General features: G+C 35.5%; 1 protein-coding gene across 1 annotated transcript in view; it reads left to right on the top strand.

Annotated features, from left to right (window-relative positions):
• The window catches only part of LOC133629902 (rhophilin-2-like), an 86,358-nt gene that overhangs the window by 42,831 nt on the left and 28,527 nt on the right, over positions 1-15,000 (top strand). Inside the window, exons 4-9 of the mRNA XM_062021013.1 lie at positions 3,911-3,983; positions 6,838-6,915; positions 6,995-7,119; positions 10,955-11,121; positions 11,185-11,372; positions 11,450-11,606. Of these exons, the coding sequence (XP_061876997.1) occupies positions 3,911-3,983; positions 6,838-6,915; positions 6,995-7,119; positions 10,955-11,121; positions 11,185-11,372; positions 11,450-11,606 (788 nt within the window). The remainder of the gene's footprint in view (positions 1-3,910; positions 3,984-6,837; positions 6,916-6,994; positions 7,120-10,954; positions 11,122-11,184; positions 11,373-11,449; positions 11,607-15,000) is intronic.

A 15,000-nucleotide genomic window follows, 5' to 3' on the forward strand; every position in this document is an offset into this window, starting at 1 on the left:
AGCAAAAGTCAGCTAATAATGGAGCCAATGGAAGTTGCTCTATTCCGCCTATAAAGCGCTCTAAAAGACATCCAAAAACCCCCATCAAGAGACAACTTTGTGACAAAAAATGATCCAGAAACGTATATATTTTTGAGCCTGAATATAATGAAGATGACGTACAAGTTTTACAAGCTTTTGTGCTAAACAGATGCAGCTTTAGTCAAGCACTAAGCATCATGTAGCAGCATTGCTAAGTGCTAAACAAGATATGGAAACATAATAAAACAATCACTTACTGTACAATGTCTGCTCTCACTGGGATAAAGACTGATGGGGTGTTTCTATCTTCCCCTTTACATCAGGGCTGCAACAACTAAACGATTAAAATCGATTATTAAAATAGTTGCCGATTAATTTAGTCATCGATTCGTTGGATCTATGCTATGTGCATGCGCAGAGTTTTTTTTTTGTTTTTTTTAATTTTTTTTGTTTTTTTTACTAAACCTTTATTTATAAACTGCAACATTTACAAACAGCTGAGAAACAATAATCAAAATAAGTATGGTGCCAGTATGCTGTTTTTTTTCAATAAAATACCGGATAGGATAGAAATGTAGTCTGTCTCTTTTATCCGACTATTAATCGATTAATCGAAGTAATAATCGACAGATTAATCGATTATCAAATTAATCGTTAGTTGCAGCCCTACTTTACATCATACTTTACAATCCTCACAAAGGCTGAACAACTTTTCATGTCTTTCTGGCCGTCTCCGGGTCTAAGTTGGATGCCAAAGTTGACCATTTTGTGGGTTCAAGTCCAGAACCTTCTACTAACCAGGCTAGAGGCGTGATTTATAATCGAGAATTAACTTTCACCAACTCGGAGGCGACGCAGCAGCTCAATATGACAATATAGGGCATCTCTCTAAAAGTAGTTCCTCTGCGTTAGCACTTATAATAACAATATCGCTAATACTTATCAATATTCAGGTCACGACATGTAAATGGAGTCTTGTTGGCGCTTTTTGGATGTTTTTTTTTTTTTAGAGGGCTTTATGGACTCTGGAATTTTTGAGGGTTTGAGTGTCAGTTTGCTTATATACGTCAAAAAGCTCACTACAAATTTGGACAAAACTTTCCGGAAATGAAACGAGTAAACTAGTATTTTTGGGTCCATCTGTGATTTCTGCTACATCATCTTACGTTTACGTTGCGAGACTCAACTTCTGCATGCCAGCATCCCTACCTCCACCCGCAGGTACGAAGATAGTAGCTGACTGACAAGAGGGTTCACTCAGTTTAAAAATTAAAAAAATGTACCGTATTTCCTTGAATTGCCGCCGGGAATATAGTATTCGCCTGCCTAGAATTACAGCCGTGTCAAACTCGTTTCGCAAAATAATTACCATCGAGACAGAGAGACTTTTAAAACTGAAGAAAGATAAGGAAGACTTCTATAGGAGCTGCGCATGGACTCATTTATACCTAAAGGTAAGACCATAATAACGTTTTTTTTTATTAAATGTGATTTTCATGATAAGGTAAGCGCCGGAGTGAGAAGAGGTTTTAAAATAATTAGCGCATGCTTGCCCATCCCGCATGCTTTTGGTAAACGCAGGAGTGAGAAGAGGTTTTCATTTAATTAGCGCCCCGGCGGCTATTCAAGGAAATACGGTATTTGATTAAAAGTTCAACATTCCAGTGGTGTGAAGGCCTCCCAAGCGTGTTTGTTGAGCGACGCCAGCAGGTATTTGTCAGCTTCAGCCTGCTTCCCGTCCGTCCGCTCGGCCCTTCGCCGCTTTACCCTGCGCCTAACGAGCGCCTGTTTAACGTTAAAGAGGCCTAATGAAGGGCCCGAGGCCCCCAAGAAGTTGGACTTTAAGGCCCGATGGACGTTTTTGTAAGCGGAACACCTGCTGTGTTTGTGTTCCTGCAGCCTTCTGTTTGATGCACACTTCCCGCCTCTCAAGTGCCAATCAAGACTATAATACATTAATTATCGGCCTGCTTCATTGCAAGCAGCCCATATTGTTATTGCTCATACTTCATATTTTATTATTCTTGCTCCGCACACGTTTCTCTTACACTTAATGCGAGACGAACCGGCCAATGAACCCCCACATATGTTATACCCTCGGCGGTACTTTAAATTGGGACCATTTCCTGTTACCGTGGAAACGCTATTCACAAATAAATGAAAAAAATGGGCCGCTAGAATGGGTATCTTTTTATAATGCCGGATATAAAACAGTGGAAATAATGCATACATGAAACAGTGAAAGTGATGCATACATGAAACTGTGAAAGTGATGCATACATGAAACAGTGAAAATAATGCATACATGAAACAGTGAAAGTGATGCATACATGAAACTGTGAAAATAATGCATACATGAAACAGTGAAAGTGATGCATACATGAAACAGTGAAAATAATGCATACATGAAACAGTGAAAATAATGCATACATGAAACAGTGAAAGTGATGCATACATGAAACTGTGAAAATAATGCATACATGAAACAGTGAAAATAATGCATACATGAAACAGTGAAAATGATGCCTACATGAAACAGTGAAAATAATGCATACATGAAACAGTGAAAATAATGCATACATGAAACTGTGAAAATAATGCATACATGAAACAGTGAAAATAATGCATACATACAGTGAAAATAATGAAAACATGAAACAGTGAAAATAATGCATACATGAAACAGTAAAAATAATGCATACATGAAACAGTGAAAATAATGCATACATGAAACTGTGAAAATAATGCATACATGAAACAGTGAAAATAATTCATACATACAGTGAAAATAATGAAAACATGAAACAGTAAAAATAATGCATACATGAAACAGTGAAAATAATGCATACATGAAACAGTGAAAATAATGCATACATGAAACAGTGAAAATAATGCATACATGAAACAGTGAAAGTGATGCATACATGAAACAGTGAAACTAATGCATACACGAAACAGTGAAAATAATGAATACATAAAACAGTGAAAATAATGCATACATGAAACAGTGAAAATAATGCATACATAAAACAGTGAAAGTGATGCATACATGAAACAGTGAAAATAATGCATACATGAAACAGTGAAAATAATGCATACATGAAACAGTGAAAATAATGCATACATGAAACAGTGAAAATAATGCATACAGTAAACAGTGAAAATAATGCATACATGAAACAGTGAAAATAATGCATACATGAAACAGTGAAAGTGATGCATACATGAAACAGTGAAAATAATGCATACATGAAACAGTGAAAATAATGCATACATGAAACAGTGAAAATAATGCATACATGAAACAGTGAAAATATTGCATACATGAAACAGTGAAAATAATGCATACATGAAAGAGTGAAAATAATGCATACATGAAACAGTGAAAATATTGCATACATGAAACAGTGAAAATAATGCATACATGAAAGAGTGAAAATGATGCATACATGAAACAGTGAAAGTGATGCATACATGAAACAGTGAAAATAATGCATACATGAAACACTGAAAATAATGCATACATAAAACACTGAAAATAATGCATACATGAAACAGTGAAAGTGATGCATACATGAAACAGTGAAAGTGATGCATACATGAAACAGTGAAAGTGATGCATACATGAAACAGTGAAAGTGATGCATACATGAAACAGTGAAAATGATGCATACATGAAACAGTGAAAGTGATGCATACATGAAACAGTGAAAGTGATGCATACATGAAACAGTGAAAGTGATGCATACATGAAACAGTGAAAGTGATGCATACATGAAACAGTGAAAATAATGCATACATGAAACAGTGAAAATAATGCATACATGAAACAGTGAAAGTGATGTCATTTGCATCTGATTTGATCTGGTTTTGTGTGTGTTTTGTCCAGGGAAACCAACATTCCGCTCATCGCCCTGGGTCTGAAGGAGACCAAAGAAGTCGACTTTTCGATGCCTTTCAAGGTGCGAACACACTAAACTAACTTGAAATACTCTGGAACTCAAAGAATATTTCAATATTTTGCTATGATATCTGCTTGAAGGCTTGAATTCAATGGCCAAAGAGCCCTGCTGTAAATTAGCATGCTAGTTTAGCATGTCAAATGCTAACACAAATGTAGATATTGTGTCTATTATTATTCTCAAACATCTAAAAGAATCAGAACTTCCTGACAAGGGCCCCATACTGAAGAATGAAAGCATGCGGGGGCCATTTTGATATTTTTTCATTTTCAAAACCAATAGGGCACCCTATTTGAAAATCTTAAAAATACTGTAAGTCATATATTATTATTTATTTTTTTAGCACTTAAGTTTCTAGATCAACTTCAGGTCTATCTGTTGATATAAAGTTTAATATAAAAACATTTGTTATTGTTTAATGCCCTTTTTGTGAAAGAAAATACAGGGTTTTTTTTATGGCAAACACACAAAATATGCACGTTTTCCCCCAAAGAAAAATGTCAAAGTGTAATATTTGATGTGAATTAATTGAAACCTTAAATAAGTCAATAATCTATCTGTCCATTAGTTTAGATTGTTTTTATTTTTTTCATGTTTTTTTCATTTGTTTTTTGTGCCCTTTTTGTCAAGAAAACTTTTTTTTTTAACGGCCAACATAAAATATGCAATATTTTCCCAAAAATATATTTTTTTACAGTTTTTTTTTTATGGCAAACACACAAAATATGCAAGTTTTCCCCCAAAGAAAAATGTCAAAGTGTAATATATGATGTGAATTAATTGAAGCCGTAAATAAGTCAATAATCCATAACAAAATTGATTTAAATTCATTATTATTTTTTAAGTAATGACAGTTTTAAGAAAATAATCCACAAACATGTTTGGGAATCCAAATGTTAAAATAAATCATACATTCTTATTTTTTTAACACTTAAGTCTCTCGATCAACTTCAGATCTATTTGTCCATTAGTTTAGATTGTTTTAATTTTTTCAAAATGTTTTTCATTTTATTATTATGCCCTTTTTTTTTTTTTTTTTTTTAAAGAGAACTTTTTTTTAAATTTCTTACAGCAAACATAAAATGTGCAATTTTTTCCCAAAAATATTTTTACAGTTTTTGTATGGCAAACACACAAAATATGCAATATTTTCATCAAAGAAAAATGTCAAAGTGTAATATTTGATGTGATGTAATTGGAGCCTTGAATATGTCATTATTATTTTAGCATCGACTGTTTAAAAAAAATCCCACTAAGATTCTCAAGGATCCAAAAGGGCCCTTTCATTTGTGGTAAAAATAAATTTTTAATTTTTTTTAACTTTTATTGCCTAATTTTTTAAAATCAACTTCAGATCTACCAGTCGATTATACATTCTTGTTATTTGTCAACATACAAAACATGCAACATTTCCCCAGAAAATATTTCCAAGTGCAATATTTGATGTGAAATAATTGGAGCCTTAAATAAGTTAATAATTCATTACAACGTTGATTTTGATTCATTATTATTTTTGAAGTAATGACAGTTTTAAGAAAAAAAATCCCACCAAAATGTTTGGGCATTCAAATGTTAAGTCTTTACATCAGATCTATACGTCCATTAGTTTAGATGTTTTTATTATTCTTTCAATGTTTTTTTTTATTAGTTTGTTGTGCCCTTTTTATCAAAGAAAAATGTGTACTTTTTTAAAAAATTTTTTACGGCAAACACATAAAATTTGCAATTTTTTCCCTCAAAATTTCAAAGTGTAATATTTGATGTAAAGTAATTGGAGCCTTGATTCATTATTCTTTTTTGAGCAATGACAGTTTTCAAAAGTAAAAAAATCCCACTAAAATTCTCAAGAATCCAAAAGGGCCCATTTCATATGTGGTAAAAGTAAATTACAATTAGGGCTGCAACAACTAATCGATTAATTTGATAATCGATTAATCTGTTGATTATTACTTCGATTAATCGATTAATAATCGGATAAAAGAGACAAACTACATTTCTATCCTTTCCAGTATTTTATTGGAGAAAAAAACAGCATACTGGCACCATACTTATTTTGATTATTGTTTCTCAGCTGTTTGTACATGTTGCAGTTTATAAATAAAGGTTTATTTAAAAAAAAAAAAAAAAAAAATTATAAGCATAGATCCAACGAATCGATGACTAAATTAATCGGCAACTATTTTTATAATCGATTTTAATCAATTTAATCGATTAGTTGTTGCAGCCCTAATTACAATATTTATTTTTTTACTTTCATTGCTTAATTTTTTAAAATCAACTTCAGATCTACCAGTGGATTATACGTTGTTGTTATTTGTTTGTTTTTTTTATGCCCTATTTGTGGTAGAAAACATCATTTTTCATGGCCGACATACAAAACATGCAACATTTTACCCCAAAAAATATTTCAAAGTGTAATATTTGATGTGAAGTAATTGTAACCTTAAATAGATTAATAATTCACAATAACAACATTGATTTTGATTCATTATTATTTTTTGGAGAAATTACAGTTTTAAAGGAGAAAAACAACTTTTTGCTGTTACAAGAAAAGATATTTCATCTTGTTTGTTCCTAACAGGATTACATTGTTCTGCATTACAAGCAAGATGGCAGCAAGAAGAGATATTTCATCTTGTTTGTTCCTAACAGGATTACATTGTTCAGCATTACAAGCAAGATGGCAGCAAGAAGAGATATTTCATCTTGTTTGTTCCTAACAGGATTACATTGTTCTGCATTACAAGCAAGATGGCAGCAAGAAGAGATATTTCATCTTGTTTGTTCCTAACAGGATTACATTGTTCTGCATTACAAGCAAGAAGAGATATTTCATCTTGTTTGTTCCTAACAGGATTACATTGTTCTGCATTACAAGCAAGATGGCAGCAGCTTCGAGAACGAGATCGCCGACCTGATGGACCTGCGGCAGGTTGGTGGCGTCCATGTTCTGCCTCACCATTTTTGCACCAGTCTTTCCTTTGATGGATCAGCTGCTGTGTGACGTGCAGGCCTGCAGGACGCCAAGTCGCACGGAGGTGGGGGTGGAGCTTCTGGCCAACTACTTCAACCATCTTCCTCTGATGGAGAGTCGCTTCTTCTCACCCACGCATCACACTGGCCTCTTCTTCACCTGGTAATGATCCTCACTTCTTCTTCTTCACCTGGTAATGATCCTCACTACTTCTTCTTCACCTGGTAATGCGCCTCACTTCTTCTTCTTCACCTGGTAATGCTCATCACTTCTTCTTCTTCACCTGGTAATGCTCCTCACTTCTTCTTCTTCACCTGGTAATGATCCTCACTACTTCTTCTTCACCTGGTAATGCGCCTCACTTCTTCTTCTTCACCTGGTAATGATCCTCACTACTTCTTCTTCACCTGGTAATGCGCCTCACTTCTTCTTCTTCACCTGGTAATGCTCCTCACTTCTTCTTCTTCACCTGGTAATGCTCCTCACTTCTTCTTCTTCTTCTGGCCTCTTCTTCACCTGGTAATGCTCCTCACTACTTCTTCTTCACCTGGTAATGCTCCTCACTTCTTCTTCTTCTGGCCTCTTCTTCACCTGGTAATGCTCCTCACTTCTTCTTCTTCTTCTGGCCTCTTCTTCACCTGGTAATGCTCCTCACTACTTCTTCTTCACCTGGTAATGCTCCTCACTTCTTCTTCTTCTGGCCTCTTCTTCACCTGGTAATGCTCCTCACTTCTTCTTCTTCACCTGGTAATGCTCCTCACTTCTTCTTCTTCTGGCCTCTTCGTCACCTGGTAATGCTCCTCACTTCTTCTTCTTCACCTGGTAATGCTCCTCACTACTTCTTCTTCTGGCCTCTTCTTCACCTGGTAATGCTCCTCACTTCTTCTTCTTCTTCTGGCCTCTTCTTCACCTGGTAATGCACCTCACTACTTCTTCTTCACCTGGTAATGCTCCTCACTTCTTCTTCTTCTTCTGGCCTCTTCTTCACCTGGTAATGCTCCTCACTTCTTCTTCTTCACCTGGTAATGCTCCTCACTTCTTCTTCTTCTGGCCTCTTCTTCACCTGGTAATGCTCCTCACTTCTTCTTCTTCACCTGGTAATGCTCCTCACTTCTTCTTCTTCTGGCCTCTTCTTCACCTGGTAATGCTCCTCACTTCTTCTTCTTCTTCTGGCCTCTTCTTCACCTGGTAATGCTCCTCACTACTTCTTCTTCACCTGGTAATGCTCCTCACTTCTTCTTCTTCTTCTTCTGGCCTCTTCTTCACCTGGTAATGCTCCTCACTTCTTCTTCTTCACCTGGTAATGCTCCTCACTTCTTCTTCTTCTGGCCTCTTCTTCACCTGGTAATGCTCCTCACTTCTTCTTCTTCACCTGGTAATGCTCCTCACTACTTCTTCTTCTGGCCTCTTCTTCACCTGGTAATGCTCCTCACTTCTTCTTCTTCTTCTGGCCTCTTCTTCACCTGGTAATGCTCCTCACTTCTTCTTCTTCACCTGGTAATGCTCCTCACTTCTTCTTCTTCTTCTGGCCTCTTCTTCACCTGGTAATGCTCCTCACTTCTTCTTCTTCACCTGGTAATGCTCCTCACTTCTTCTTCTTCTTCTGGCCTCTTCTTCACCTGGTAATGCTCCTCACTTCTTCTTCTTCTTCTGGCCTCTTCTTCACCTGGTAATGCTCATCACTTCTTCTTCTTCTGGCCTCTTCTTCACCTGGTAATGCTCCTCACTTCTTCTTCTGGCCTCTTCTTCACCTGGTAATGCTCCTCACTTCTTCTTCTGGCCTCTTCTTCACCTGGTAATGCTCCTCACTTCTTCTTCTTCTGGCCTCTTCTTCACCTGGTAATGCTCCTCACTTCTTCTTCTTCTGGCCTCTTCTTCACCTGGTAATGCTCCTCACTTCTTCTTCTTCTGGCCTCTTCTTCACCTGGTAATGCTCCTCACTTCACTTCTCACTTGCCTAGTTTTCACAGCGGATCATAAGGTGCATTAAAGGGGTCATATTATGTTATTTTTCTACATTTAAAAGACTTCCTGGTGGTCTACATAACATGTAATGGTGGATGTTGCATAGATGATGTTTTACTCATCATCTTCAAGACGCTTTTACGTGCCTGCACCACATTTCTGTAAATTGGCTTTTTACACCACATTACTCTTAATTGGCTTTTTACACCAAATTAATGTAAATTGTCTGTTTACCTCAATTTAGTGTAAATTGGCTTTTTACAGAAAATTACTGTAAACTGGCTTTTTACACCACATTAGTGTAAATTGGCTTTTTACACCAAATTTGTATAAATTTGCGTTTTACACCAAATTTCTGTAAATTGGCATTTACACCAAATTATTGTAAATTGGCATTAGCACCAAATTATTATAAATTTGCGTTTTACACCAAATTTCTGTAAATTGTCTTTTTACACCACATTAGTGTAAATTGGCTTTTTACACCAGATTTATATACATTTGCGTTTTACACCAAATTACTGTTAATTGGCTTTTTACACCGAATTATTGTAAATTGGCTTTTTACACCAAATTATTGTAAATTGGCTTTATACACCAAATTAATGAAAATTGGCTTTTTACACCAATTTAGTGTAAATTGTCTTTTTACAGCAAATTACTGTAAGTTGGCTTTTTACACCAAACTTCTGTAAATTGGCTTCTTACACCAAATTTCTGTAAATTGGCTTTTTACACCAAATTACTCTAAATTGGCTTTTTAAACCAAATTTGTGTAAATTGACTGTTTTTACACCAGATTACTCCAAATTGGCTTTTATCACCAAATTACTGTAAATTGTCTTTTTACACCACATTTGTATACATTTGCGTTTTACACCAAATTTCTGCAAATTGGCTTTTTAGACCAAATTTCTGTAAATAGGCTTTTTACACATTACTCTAGATTGGCTTTTTACACCAAATTAGTGTAAATTGTCTTTTTACACCAAATTTCTGTAAATTGGCTTTTTACACCAAATTTTTGTAAATTGGCTTTTTACACCAAATTTGTGTAAATTGACTTTTTTACACCAAATTTCTGTAAATTGGCTTTTTACACCAAATTTCGGCAAATTGGCTTTTTAGACCAAATATCTGTAAATTGTCTTTTTACACCACATTTGTATAAATTTGCGTTTTACACCAAATTTCTGTAAATTGGCTTTTTACACCAAATTATTGTAAATTGGCTTTTTACACCAAATTTCGGCAAATTGGCTTTTTAGACCAAATTTCTGTAAATAGGCTTTTTACACATTACTCTAGATTGGCTTTTCACACCAAATTAGTGTAAATTGGCTTTTTACACCACATTTTTGTAAATTGGCTTTTTATACCAAATTTGTGTAAATTGACTTTTTTACACCAAATTTCTGTAAATTGGCTTTTTAAACCAAATTTTTGTAAATTGGCTTTTTACACCAAATTTGTGTAAATTGACTTTTTTACACCAAATTTGTGTAAATAGACTTTTTTTTAATACAAATTACTCCAAATTTGCTTTTTACACTAAATGACTCTAAATTGAAAAACACTTTTAACTACAAAATTCTGGCGACTGAGCTGCTACTTTTTTTTTACCATAAAATCTCCGTTGCCTGTTTTCACAGTGCATTACTGTAAATGTACGTTGCCTGTTTTCACAGTGCATTACTGTAAATCTCTGTTGCCTGTTTTCACAGTGCATTACTGTAAATGTATGTTGCCTGTTTTCACAGTGCGTTACTGTAAATGTACGTTGCCTGTTTTCACAGTGCATTACTGTAAATGTAAAATGCTACCACTGGTGATGTTTTCCCAGTCAAATCTTGTGTACGACGGGAAGAGGTCATTATGAATATGTTGTACGTTTCGAGGGCCAATTGGAATGACACGACGGCCGCCCCTGCTTACGGCGCATGGTGTTATAAGGCGCAGTGTTGATTGTAGAAAGTCTGAAAGGATTTCAGTGTAAAAAGTGAGAAGTAAAGCGTGTGTGGTGTCCCCGCAGGTACGACTCCTTCACAGGTGTTCCCGTGTGCCAACAAAACCTGTCCCTGGAAAAGGCCAGCATCCTCTTCAACATGGCCGCCCTCTACTCCCAAATGGGCACCCGCGGCGACCGGCAGACCTGGCCGGGCCTGAAGGAGGCCATCTCCGCCTTCCAGACGTCCGCAGGTACTCTCTGGCGCAGGTCCGCCTCCGGACCACGGCCCCTACTGACCGGCAGCTCTCGCGCAGGCATCCTGAACCACCTGAAGGAGACCTTCACGCACACGCCCAGCTACGACATGAGCCCCGCCATGCTGGCCATGCTCATCCGCATCATGCTGGCTCAGGCCCAGGAGTGTCTCTTCGAGCAGCTGGCTCTGCCCGGCGTCCGCAACGAGGTCCTCACGCTGCTCACGATGGCCCAGGAGGCCGCCAAGGTGAGTAAGGGGGGCGTGGCCACCTCCAACCACACACACACACACACTCACACGCTCCTCTGTTCTCACCTGGCCAGGTGTCGGAGACCTACGACCACGTCCACCAGTCCATGATCCAGACGCCGGTCAAGGACAACGTGCCCTTCTTCTGGTCCACCATGTCTCAAGTCAAGACCAACCACTACCGCTCCATGGCGCACTACTTTGTGGCCTCCGCCCTCCTGGACCACCACGGTAAGACACGCAATGTTTACTTATATAGTCCTGAACCAGCAGTGTCTCAAAGGGCTGCACAAGCCACAACCACACAAGTACACTTTCAAACTTGTCAGACCAGTACAAGTTGACCCTGGTTTTACGTACAAAAGCGTCAGTTTTCCCGCAGAATCCAGTCCCCATGCGAGAAATTCCACTCAGTCTGCATATTTTTATTTTTTTTACAATGCAAAATAATCCTCCAAGGGTCCAAAGTGACAGCACTTTGATAAAGAAGGCGAGAAGCACAATTGGAAATTGGAGTCTTGAGTAAAAAGTAAAAATACTAACTTTTATATTTCACGTTGTTTCCTGCATGTCAAACTACCGTATTTTCCACAAGCCACACCCACTAAATTGTAGAATAAACAACATATTTTTCCACGTATTAGCCGCAGATTGTGAAATGAGTTATATTTTATAAGTATTTATTTACATACTTTGTTTCCAAACGGTGCCAGCAACAAGGCAGTAAAACGGCATATCAAACAAAACAGAAGCCATGGTCATGCCCCCACTGGCTGCGCAAGCTAGCTCTCCAGTCAGCTAAACACACTCGATAACTCCGCGCTGACGTCTCGGTGATTTTACGGAACTGAAACAATACAAGATGAATGGCGTTGATCAGTCGATAATACTAATAATACACTTGTAAACGTGTTAGCATATTAGCTTGATTACATTACGATAGCACGTACAAATATGCATGAAAACACTCCTACAGACGTCACACACGGGACGGCTTAGTAAGTAGGAATTGTTTTAGTTATATTGTAAAACTTACTAACGTTGCTTTTTAAACCAAATTTGTGTAAATTCACTTTTTTCACCAAATTAGTGTAAATTGGCTTTTTACATCAAATTTCTGTAAATTGGCTTTTTACACCAAATTAGTGTAAATTGGCTTTTTTCACCAAATTTCGGCAAATTGGCTTTTTACACCAAATTAGTGTAAATTGGCTTTTTACACCAAATTTGTGTAAATTGACTTTTTACAGCAAATTACTGTAAATGGGCTTTTTACACCACATTACTGTATATTGGCTTTTTACGCCAAATTTGTAAAAATGAGCGTTTTACACCAAATTACTGTAAATTGGCTTTCTACACCAAACTTCTGTAAATTGGCTTTTTACACGAAATTACTCTAAATTGGCTTTTTACACCAAATTTGTGTACATTTTTTTTTTTACACCAAATTTGTGTAAATTGTTTTTTTTACACCAAATTTGTGTAAATTGGCTTTGTATACCAAATTTGTGTAAATTGACTTTTTTACACCAAATTTGTGTAAATTGTTTTTTTTACACCAAATTTGTGTAAATTGGCTTTTTACACCAAATTTGTGTAAGTTGACTTTTTACAGCAAATTACTGTAAATGGGCTTTTTACACCACATTACTGTACATTGGCTTTTTACACCAAATTTGTAAAAATTTGCGTTTTACACCAAATTACTGTAAATTAGCTTTTTACACCAAATTATTGTAAATTGGCATTTTACACCAAATTTCTGTAAATTGGCTTTTTACACCCAATTGCTCTAAATTGTCTTTTTACACCAAATTTCGGCAAATTGTTTTTTTACCCCAAACTTCTGTAAATTGGCTTTTTACACCAAATTTGTGTAAAAAAAATTTTTACACCAAATTTGTGGAAATTGTTTTTTTTACACCAAATTTGTGTAAATTGGCTTTTTACACCAAATTTGTGTAAATTGACTTTTTTACACCAAATTTGTGTAAATTGACTTTTTTACACCAAATTTGTGTAAATTGACTTTTTTACACCAAATTTGTGTAAATTGGCTTTTCACATGAAATTACTCTAAATTGGCTTTTTACACCAAATTTGTGTACATTTTTTTTTTTTACACCAAATTTGTATAAATTGTTTTTTTTACACCAAATTTGTGTAAATTGTATTTTTTACACCAAATTTGTGTAAATTGACTTTTTTACACCAAATTTGTGTAAATTGACTTTTTTACACCAAATTTGTGTAAATTGGTTTTTTACATGAAATTACTCTAAATTGGCTTTTTACACCAAATTTGTGTACATTTCTTTTTTACACCAAATTTGTGTAAATTGTTTTTTTTACACCAAATTTGTGTAAATTGGCTTTTTAAACCAAATTTGTGTAAATTGGCTTTTTTACACCAAATTACTCCAAATTGGCTTTTTACAGCAAATTTGTGTAAAAATGACTTTATTTTTTACACCAAATTTGTGTAAATTGACTTTTTAAACCGAATTTGTGTAAATTAACTTTTGGAGTGATGAAGGAAGAATTCATACGAGTAGAAACGCTACGGATGGCTAGAAGACAGAAGGGCTAAATGGAGCAGTGAGCAAACAATAACAGACTTTTTAATTGTATTTGCTTGTTTTGTTTTTTGAAACTATTTGCATCATGGCCGTCAGCGAAGAAAAATACATGAACAGACGCATCGTTTTATAAGCTGCAGGGTTCAAAGCGTAGGGAAAAAAAACGACTTATAGTGCGGAATTTACGATATAATTATATCTCCCCATAATGTGTTTTGTTATTCTTTGTTACGGGACTTTTTTGTTGTTCATTTTTGTTAAGATGTGCATTATTTTCACTTTGCCAAGTTATCGTGAGGCCGATCAAAGAGTCTGTTGGTGGAAATGACAAACAGGTTTTTAACGGTGCGCTCCTGATTAGCAGACAAGTTCTTCTCTTAGATCTCAAATATGTTCGCTATTTGTTGTACCTTCTAGTCGTTTTTTCTCCCATGACTTGTAAACCTCACTCGGTCTATTTATGTCAAACTTTATAATAACACCTTTTAGTTTTTTGGGTTTTTTTGTTTGTTTTTTTTTGTCATAAAAAAATACAATCATGTGTGCTTACGGACTGTATTCCTTGCAGACTGTATTGATATATATTGATATATAATGTAGGAAGCAGAATATTAATAACAGAAAGAAACAACCCTTTTGTGTGAATGAGTGTAAATGGGGGAGGGAGGTTTTTTGGCTTGGTGCACTAATTGTAAGTGTATCTTGTGTTTTTATGTTGATTTAATTTAAAATATATATATATATATATATATATATATATATATATATATATATATATATATATATATATATATATATATATATATATTAGGGATGTCCGATAATATCGGTCTGCCGATAGTATCGGCCGATAAATGCGTTAAAATGTAATATCGGAAATTATCGGTATCGTTTTTTTTATCTGTATCGTTTTTTGTTGTTGTTTTTTTTTAAAAATTTGTATTAAATCAACATAAAAAACACAAGATACACTTACAATTAGTGCACCAACCCAAAAAACCTCCCTCCCCCCATTTCTTTCTGTTATCAATATTCTGCTTCCT

This window comes from Entelurus aequoreus, linkage group LG02, assembly GCF_033978785.1.
Source record: "Entelurus aequoreus isolate RoL-2023_Sb linkage group LG02, RoL_Eaeq_v1.1, whole genome shotgun sequence".
Classification (NCBI taxonomy): domain Eukaryota; kingdom Metazoa; phylum Chordata; class Actinopteri; order Syngnathiformes; family Syngnathidae; genus Entelurus; species Entelurus aequoreus.